The sequence below is a fragment of the Nylanderia fulva genome, unplaced genomic scaffold (assembly GCF_048542155.1).
Source record: "Nylanderia fulva isolate GAGA-0341 unplaced genomic scaffold, ASM4854215v1 Scaffold355, whole genome shotgun sequence".
In the NCBI taxonomy this organism is placed as follows: domain Eukaryota; kingdom Metazoa; phylum Arthropoda; class Insecta; order Hymenoptera; family Formicidae; genus Nylanderia; species Nylanderia fulva.
The window spans coordinates 2,854-13,311 of record NW_028190428.1 but is presented as its reverse complement, the minus strand read 5'-3'; the positions used below and the strand labels follow the sequence as shown (position 1 = coordinate 13,311).

Sequence of the window (10,458 nt, the reverse complement as noted above, 5' to 3'; positions counted from 1 at the left end):
GTAATTTTTGTTGACTTACGTCATTTTTATCCTTCGTGTTCAGAAGTTGTGCAAATTTTGGAACTAATAAGTAGCAAAATTGTCAAGAAGAACGATGATAGGTAAGCATACTACCAATTGTAGGGGATACATATTATAATTTGGACATACGTTGATCGGTAAGTTTTTATTAATCGCAGCGCCTACGGAACGGGTTAATTTCTCGCATATTAACGATGAAACTATCCGAGATCTGAACAAAATCAGGGATCATATCGAGGCGAACATTGTTGGACAGGACGGATTGAAACACGCGTTAATTGCTCAAAAACTCTTGATTCTGAATAACTATAATTAAATTTCGATATTATGTGAATTGTAAGAATTTATATTTCAATAATTATACTGAAGAAGACCGCGTGCGGTCGAAACGTTTATAGAATGATTGTAATTTGCGTTAGTTTTAATATAATGACTGTAGTTTTATAATTTATACATGTAATAAATGGTAGTTGACTGAACATCTCGAATATTCAGCTCGATAAGTTGGCCTTATATTTATCACTTTGTTTTCAATATACGAGCGACAATTGTATTAATTTATTTTTAATATACGCTGGCCTTACAATGCGTCAATTTAACACAAAACGGACTGATTACTATTTTAATTTTAATTTTATTCATAGAGTTTTTGGAAGAATAACCGCAGATTATTTTAAACAATGGATTAATGCGAATTACTTGTTAATAAGAGCGAGAGCAAAATTGGAATTTTTAAGAAATTGTAAAAATGGCGATATTTTTCCTACACATTTAGAAGGTTTTTGCCGCATTAAATTTAACGTTTTTCATCACAGATCGATCAGAAGACTAGATAGTATGTTGTACAAATTCAAAACAAATGCGATGAGCATTGAAATTTTTGATTTGCATAGACAGGTAGAGTCATTACAAAATAGGATTTTTCATCTCACCAGCGGGTTATTTAATCGTTTACCTGTACTCGCGTGGAATAGAATTTTCGAACATCATAACATTGCTTTTAAAAATTGCCACAACAGATTGGTTACTGCACACGAAAAGAAATTCAATTGGCTTAAGAGAAAACAACACTATAAGTATATCAACAGCATCAAACCTATAGATATACATTGTTCTGTACATTTTGAAACTTCACAACCGACGAAAATATCACAAAATTCTCTCAGGGCAATCACTAATGATGCCAAGGAGATCAATATACACATAGAAGCCAATAAATTTCTCAATGATACAATTAACCCTTTGGAAAATACTAATAAAAAATGGTTTGTTAATCTTTCCAACACAGACATTCCGCCTAACGTTTCTAATCTGTTGCAAATGGGTGATAAATTCTGTCTTCCGAATATTAGTAAAAAAACAGCGATACATGAATTCATCAAGGACATAGAGAGTAATAGCAAACGAAATAATATTAATAATCTCACAACGATCAGAAATATCGCGGTTCCAAAATTTGCACAACTTCTGAACACGAAGGATAAAAATGACGTAAGTCAACAAAAATTACTTGGTGCACACAGAGATTTAATAAAATTTTGTAAAGACAATCCGAATGTTCTATTCACACGCGCGGACAAGGGTAATGCTACGGTGGCAATGGAAAGATCTCATTATATTAACAAAATGGAAAACGTTTTAAAAGATGTCAACACTTACACTATTGTTAAAAAAAATCTGTGCAAAAAAATAGAGAACGATTTGAATGATTTGTTGAAGAGATGGCTTAAGGAAGATTATATTTCAAAAAACGAATATTATAAATTACGTTGTAGTGATTCTCTCCTTCCAAAAGCGTATGGATTACCTAAAATCCATAAGGAAAACTATCAAGTTAGAATCATAGTTTCATCGGTTGATACAGCTCTATACTCGCTGGCTTCGTTTTTACAAAACACCTTACGAACTAGCCTACCCAAAGCGAAAAGTCATATTAATAATAGTTTTGATTTGTACAGCATATTGTCTGGTAAAAAGATTGATGAGAATGATAGGATGTTTTCCTTGGATGTGGTGTCTTTGTTTACGAACGTTCCTCTAGATCTTGCGATTGACGGTATTAACGATAGATGGGATTACATTGGAATAAATACTAAAATACCGAAAAACGAATTTTTGGGGGGTATAAAATTCATATTGACTTCTACATATTTTACATTTGATGACATAATTTATAAACAGACGTTTGGGACCCCTATGGGGTCACCGTTATCACCAATTATTGCAGACCTGGTTATGCAAGATCTTGAGGATACAGTTCTCAAAGCGTTGAATTTGGAATGTTTGTTTTATTTTCGTTATGTGGATGACATAATAGTGGCCACCTCTATGACTAATATGACTCAGATTGTGAATAATTTTAACAACTATCATGAAAGACTTAAATTCACGGTCGAACAAGAGGTTAACCATAGCTTGAATTTCTTAGATTTATCACTTAAAATTATTAATAACAAAATATATATAGACTGGTATCAAAAAGAAACCTTCTCAGGAAGGACGTTATCATTTTATTCAAACCACCCATTATGCCACAAAATTGGAATAATATATAACCTTGTAGACAGATGTCTATTGCTATCACATCCACTATTTTTTAATAAAAATTTGGAGTTAATTATTAATATACTCAGAAGCAATGGTTACCCTCTTGATCTGATTTTTAACAAAATTAATCATCGGATAGAACACATCATATCTAAGGGGAGCATTATAGAGAGACAGGCCAACATAGAAAGAACAAAAAGTATAGGAAATGACTCGGTCAATAAAAAATTCTTTGTTATTCCGTATATAGATGGGATCTCAGAAATGATTGTTTCCTCGGTAAAAAATAAAAATTGTATGGTAGGGTATAGATGTCTCAACAAACTGGATAATATTATTAAAGCGCAGAAAGATAAAACTAAACATCCATGCAATTCGAATGTGGTTTATAAGATCAGTTGCAATAATTGTAATGCATCTTATGTAGGCCAAACAAAGAGGCAATTGCAGACGCGAATGAAAGAACATAAAAATAATATTAGATTGGACTCAACGAAACATTCAGTAATTTCTGAACACATAATAAATGAACATCATACTTTTAATTGGGACAATGTTAAGATCATGGACAACGAAAATAATTATTATAAAAGACTCATTTCTGAGATGCTACATATCAAGGAACAAAAAAATGGACTAAATTTAAACAAAGATACTGAGTTACTTAGCGAGTCGTATTTTGATATTTTGGATATATTAGCGAACAAGAAATAATAATAGGACAAATAGGACATTAACGAGTAAAACATAGATATTAGATCATATATAAACACGCACGCTCTCCGATCAAGTAGAGTTTAAAATGAGCTGTCTTTCTGTATTGTTGGTTTGTTATGTGTCATCCTTAATAACTGTTAATAAGTAGCAAAATTGTCAAGAAGAACGATGATAGGTAAGCATACTACCAATTGTAGGGGATACATATTATAATTTGGACATACGTTGATCGGTAATTTTTTATTAATCGCAGCGCCTACGGAACGGGTTAATTTCTCGCATATTAACGATGAAACTATCCGAGATCTGAACAAAATCAGGGATCATATCGAGGCGAACATTGTTGGACAGGACGGATTGAAACACGCGTTAATTGCTCAAAAACTCTTGATTCTGAATAACTATAATTAAATTTCGATATTATGTGAATTGTAAGAATTTATATTTCAATAATTATACTGAAGAAGACCGCGTGCGGTCGAAACGTTTATAGAATGATTGTAATTTGCGTTAGTTTTAATATAATGACTGTAGTTTTATAATTTATACATGTAATAAATGGTAGTTGACTGAACATCTCGAATATTCAGCTTGAAAAGATAAACATTCCAGCGATATTTATTAAAAGATAAGATAAACATTCCAGCAATATCTATTACAAAAGGACTGCCGCTGCCGACAAAGATAAACATTCCAGCGATATTTATTAAAAGATAAGATAAACATTCCAGCAATATCTATTACAAAAGGACTGCCGCTGCCGACAATCAAGGGGGTTGCGTTTCTTCCCCCATACGTTATCAGTATATTTCTAAGAAATATAATTAAATTCTAAGAAGGGCTGCCGCTTGGATCCGAGCGCCGACAATCAGTTCTCTGAAAATCTAAGATAATCAAATTTTAAGAAGGGCCACCGCTTGGCATACGCCGACAATCAAGGGGGTTGATACATGATCTATACGTATATTTTTAAGAAATATCAGTGGGTAAAGTTTCAGGGCGAACGTGTCACCGCTTGCGGCCTCGCTGCCTGCGACATGTTTTTGTATGGGATTGTATATCACCCTCGCGGTACCTCCCCAATAAGCGGCGGTTCTTTATTGTTTATCTTAGGAAGAAATACCAGCGCCGATAACCAGCGGCTGCAGGAATTTATAAACAAAACAAGCGCCGAAAATTTACGTCATCTAAATTTTTCTCGTTCGTACGTTGACGAACAAAGGGTTGATCGGGATATATAATGAGGACCGATGCCGCTGCCGGGCCATAGTACCACTGGCGAGCGCATGCTTTCCTCAAGGAAAAATAGCTGTGAGAAAAAAAGTTTAGTGTGCAATTAAAGTAGTTATTTCTGTGCAGTACAAGTGAATTTTTTACAAAAATGGAGAACGCGGTAAAAGATCATTCGAGGTGTTTTGAGAATGTTGAGGGATGGTATAGACATCTCGATGAATGCTATTATGATGAAAAAAAAGATGACCCGTTTCATTTTAAACGTGAAGCGGTGACTTCGATTGTGCAATTCGTAAGAAATCGCGAACTTGGTGTGCAAAAACCGCATACAAGAGATGTTGCCTATTTCCTGGAAATGCACGAAGACATTTTAAGAGTGACTGGTGGGTTATCCAAATGCACCAGATCGTCTAAACGACACAAGCGAGTCGCATGTTATCAGCGTCGCTACAAAAATTGTGCAGAATATTTCACTGTGGACAACCTTTATTTTGCCGACATGGATATGCCTTCACCATCGGTATCATGCAAAACACAATCATCTGATTATGATTCGGACCAAGAAATAAAGGAGTCAGATAGGAGAAAACCGTCACCACCGCCATCGTCGTCATCATCATCGTCAGATTACTTGTTGCAACCTATTTATTTGTCTGATTAAATAGGTGTACAATATATGCGAAGAGTATAGCAGTGTTTATGAGATAAGTTTTATCACGCGTGAAAGAGAGGATTGTAGTGAATGTGTCGAGACATATTTTCACGAGGTGTAAACAGAACAATAATCAACTGCTGCAGCGGCTGCTCTTTTATGACCAATCATCTTTCTTTCTGAGATAAGTTCGATCGCATGTGAAGCACAAAGGGCTGAACGAGATATATATTGAGGACCGATGCCACTGCCGGGTCATAGTACGGTGACATTTGCGAGCATAGTAGTGAGCGAGTGAATAGTTTTTTGTGATAAAAAATGGAGAACGCAGCGCGTAAGAGCGACGATGAGATGAAGGTGATCACAATTGCTGATGACGAGATTGAGATAATAACAATCTCCGACGACAGCGACAGCGACAGCGATGTGGCAATGTACGACCCCGACTATGACAGGGATGTGAATATTCTACTAGATGATATTGAGGAGATGGAGGTCAATATCGTACCCATCGTCGATGAAGATCAAGAAGAGGATGATGATGATGATGATGATGATGGTGATGAAGAAGAAGAAGAGGAGGAAGAAGATTTGCAAGACGATGGGTACGATAGCGAAAACGCTGTTCGGGAGTCGTGCCGCTCGCACATGTTTGGCATACGAGCAGTTGCATCCCTCGACGAACACACGAAGGTATGCACTGTAACGTCGTATGTCATGGCATACGTCGCACTATTGGGGTCAGTGCGAATCTGTATGCCCTGTTTCATGAGAAACAGGGACAGATTCATCTCGATCACGACCATCGAGAGCCACACGACATCGCGGTATGTTAACGCACCAGAACTGCGTTGCACCAATTGCCAGGGGAGATTATACGTATTTTACCTGGCCAACACATGTTCCACCTGTCAAGGACGTGAGTATATATATAATATGTCAAAAAAAAATGACTATATTTTTAATTTAATATATTTCTGTGTGCAGGTGTCGAGGTACAGTCTGATGACAGCGATGATTAACGCGACTCCCTCTCTCGCCGCTATCTCGAGTCGCCGGCTCTCGCTGCTGAATCCAGGCGTGAATTCCAGGCCGCCGTACCTCTTTGCCTCCGACGGCCTTTTATATATATATATTATATAATTTTATATAATTTTATATATTATTTATATGTTTATTTTATATAATTTTGATTTCATATATCTTTTTTATATTTGTATCTTTTTATAATTTTATAAATTTTATATTATAATAATTATACGTTCACGCACACACACACACACACACACACACACACAAATGTAAATTTACACATATTTATAGATTAAAAAAAAAATATTATTATCAAATAAGTGTATTTATTTTAGATTAAAATGTCCTCCTTACCTCTTGTTCCCTTTTAAATATTAGGAAAATATAAAGAAATTATTAAAAATTATTTTAAAAGCTCTCTCTTTTTCTCTCTCTCTCCTTCACATCTTCTCTCTCGCATCTTATTTCGCCGTCTCTCTCAAAACTCGTATGTCTCTTTTTCTCTCTCTCTCTCTCGCGTACGTCTCTCGCTGCAGCCCGTCTTCTTTCTCTCTCTCTCGCGTCTTAATTCGCCGTCTCTCTCTCGCCGCAGGCCCGAGCCGAATCTCTCTCGCCGCGAGCCGTCGAATCTCTCTCTCTCTCGCCGCGAGCCGCCACATCCGATTTCTCTCTCGCGCGCTGTCTCCTTCTTTTCTAGTGGTTGCTCTCTCGCAAAATATGTAACGGGTGGCGCGCAAATAAAGTACACCATGATATACATATAAGTATTTATTTGTTTTATATTTAATACATAATTATATATAAAGTTTATTACATATTAAAAACTAAAGCCACCAGCTCGCAATCGACAAGTTGGTGCATGTCGAAGGCGTTGCTAGCGCGTATCGCATTCGGCAATTCTCTCGCATTCGTTACAGTGGATCCAATATTGGAGAATTGCGTATGTTTGATATCGACCGTTGCGATGAGCCTCGTCAATCAATCGAACATTATTTTGATGCATGAATCGAGCTCGAACATACGACGTAACGTCGATTCCATCATCATCATGCGCGCGTCCGCCGATTCGAGACTTATGAGCTTGGTGTCGTTTATCTTGTGAAAACGTTACTGTTAGCGGCCCGACACTTATGAAGTTATACACATCGTTGTTGGGAGAGTCATTGTTTCAAATAATTTTGAATAGCGTGACGCTTGCTCGTAGAGTTCTTTCCACGTTTCGAGAGATAGTATTAGCTGTTTCCCCGATGATCTCCTATGGCGATCTCCACGTAACTCGGCGGATTCACTCTGATGCCGATTTCGAGGAATTTGAATTCCGTGGCCGTCAATGCGTATCGTCTTCCAAGTATACGAACCGCACGAGACTCCAGCGAAACGCTGTAAATTAGGGAAAAAAATTAAAACTAAATTAGGAAAAAAGAAAATTATAACTCGTAAAAAATATAAAAATAGAAAATAGAAAAATATAAAATATATAAAATAGAAAAAGGTTATACTTACTCGTCGCATTTCTTCTCGCACGTTTCATCACGTCTCGGCATGTAGTAATTCATGCTGCTCGCTTTTTTTTGGTGCAGAATATTTTTCTCGAGGGTATAAAAAGTGAACCACCAGTCAGAACAGTCGACAAAAGACTGATCATATAAAAGTACTAATAATCGAGTAACACTCATTTTTTAAAATATTAGGAGAAGGGGTAAATCGAATTCCTAGAAATATCTATCTGGAGGGGGAATAAAGAGAAATATTTAAAGTAGTGGGGATAAAAAATTAAATATTAGGAGAAAAAAAATTCTTAGAAATATATATCTGGAGGGGAACAAAGAGAAATATTTAAAATATTAGGAGAAGGGGTACACAAATTCTTAGAAATATATATCTGGTGAGGGAGAGAAATAACAAGAAAATAGTATGTAAACAATATGTTTATTCAAAAAACGGATGATCGTCGGATCCAAGCCTGGATTTTGCGGCCGACCACCAATTAAATAATTTAAATACATTTTTGTAACGCGCAATTTTTTACATGTTTATTACACCGTAGAGTATATGTGGGATCTAACTTATTCAATGCAGGTACATCTTCATATATGGCATCCAAGGTCTCAATGGTGAAACCGCTGCTCGCATCGTCCATTATTTCGGCCAGCCATTCTCGCTTTTCGAGTCCTTTTACATACACGAGAGAGGACTCTTCATCGTCTTCTTGCTCATTTATGCCAACGATAGCTGCCGTAATCAAGCACTGAGCCATGCCGTATGGAACATTTCCATCCTCCCATTGTAAGCTGTGATGATGTTGAGTAGCACGAGGCCTGACGCCTTTCCGACTTTATGAGCACGCTCCATGGCACAGGGCATGCGAAGAAATAGTGCGACAGGATATATCCTCTTCTCAGGATTGCCGCTTCCTTTACGATAAATCGTTTGTTTAGGATAAATCCTTGCAGGTCGACAAACGTTGGTGCGGACATGATCTCTTCAATGTGAGTCAGTCGAGAGGTATTACGATACTCTTCAGACATCTCACATCATCTTGATTATGTATCCTTCTCCCCCTCTTTCACACGCGTATTTGTGTAAACATTTTTTAGGTGATTTTGCGCACAACGTTGGTCAACGGGTTGTACTGGATCACACAATCGTGTATAATGAGGCAGTACGCAGTGGTATTATTAGGCACGTTTTCCTTACACTCAAATTCCAATCTCACATCCACCGTTGCGCTCTTGATCGATTCGTTTTGTCGAGAACAATCGATAATCACAAACGGACCGTTTTGTAAAAATCGTGTGATGGTGAGATTGGGCTCGAGGTATTCGTATCCGTAATAGTTCTTGCAGAAACGTGTGTAAGTGTCGTACAGAATTGACCATCTGTTTTTATCAAAATCCAGATTCATGTCGTCGTACGGATAACTTTCCGAGTTCAGAAAGAGTTTTACGTTAGTTAATTTACAGTCGTCGAATCGACTGATATCCTCGGACATGACATTTTTACGCCCTGTCTGCAGAGCAAAAATTACATATTGCGACTTCTCCAGTTGAGTCGCGGTCTTAATGGCCCACGAATGCTTGGTCGTACGCTGCAATAGCGGAAATTTGTATAGATCCCACGAGCGGAAACCCATGCTGAGGTAACGTCCGCTTTCCAGAGCGCGCGCAGCGACAGCTTCTTAATCTCGCTCAACAACACGTGTGGCATTCGCCATTGTATCTTGAATATGTTGATCACAGGCTCCAGTGCAGAATCTCCATACAGGCAATTATTGTCGTTGCGCGATCGTATTAAGATCAACTCATGACGCGCATTAATCACTACTCGTTTGTAGTCATCACAAAATCCCAGCAACATGTAGAGCGGTACGCAGAAATTGAAGTGTCCACTCGCAAAAAATCGGATCACTCCAGCCAGCGTTACTCATAACCATGCTTCTATCGAATGATATCGTTACATAGTTTTTGAGCAAACTTATTATTCCTACATTTCTGTTGCGATCAATCTCCACACCATCGAGCTCATAGCGAATTTCAAACATGAATGCGACACAATTATTTCCCAGTTCACATTGGATCCTTCAATTGGATAGTTTATCTTTAGTTCTCCCTCGATATATAAGAAACTCTCGTACGGCAATGTATACAAATCCTGTTATTGTATGGGTATTCTTATCTCATCGTTGTGTCCAAATGTTGTGTTGGCAAAACGGGTTGTATGTGTGAGTCTCAATCTTGACGATGCGATCGTCAAAGACTGGCTCTTCCTCGATGTTGAGAATCTCAGTCATGTTCAAATGGCACGCCACCGCAAATCCCAAAGATTGTAAAAACGCAACGTTTGACGAGGTGAGTCTCTTCTTCGTGGTTGATTTGATATTAGCGAATGATGTTGCTGCTAGCCTGATTGTGTTCTTCGTGTCTTTATTCAACACAAGCATCCCGTCGCACGAGGTGTTGCTGTCGCTCGCCGTCGTACGTGCAATCTAACTGTTATCTTCTTCGCCTCGAAAATCGGACAATCGTTTTTTCTTCGAAAAACCAAGAAAAATTTTTTTATTTTTTATATTAAAAAATGTTAAAAATTGGGTTTTGTTTATAATTTTTAAAATTTTTTCGAAAAAAGAAAATTAAAAATTTTTTTAAAAATTTTCTTTTTTTAAAAAAAATAAAGCAATTAGGTTAAACTTCTATATATTTAAATAAAACTTCTTTTTTTGCCCCATTAACGACCTTTACCCTTTTTTGTGGTTTGGG

At 37.1% G+C, this 10,458-nt stretch overlaps 1 protein-coding gene across 1 annotated transcript; it reads right to left on the bottom strand.

Annotated features, from left to right (window-relative positions):
* Positions 1-8,795: 8,795 nt before the first annotated feature.
* LOC146722184 (uncharacterized) lies at positions 8,796-9,335 on the bottom strand. The gene has a single exon (XM_085485267.1). The coding sequence runs from the start codon at positions 9,333-9,335 to the stop codon at positions 8,796-8,798; it is 540 nt and encodes a 179-aa protein (XP_085341393.1).
* Positions 9,336-10,458: the final 1,123 nt, after the last annotated feature.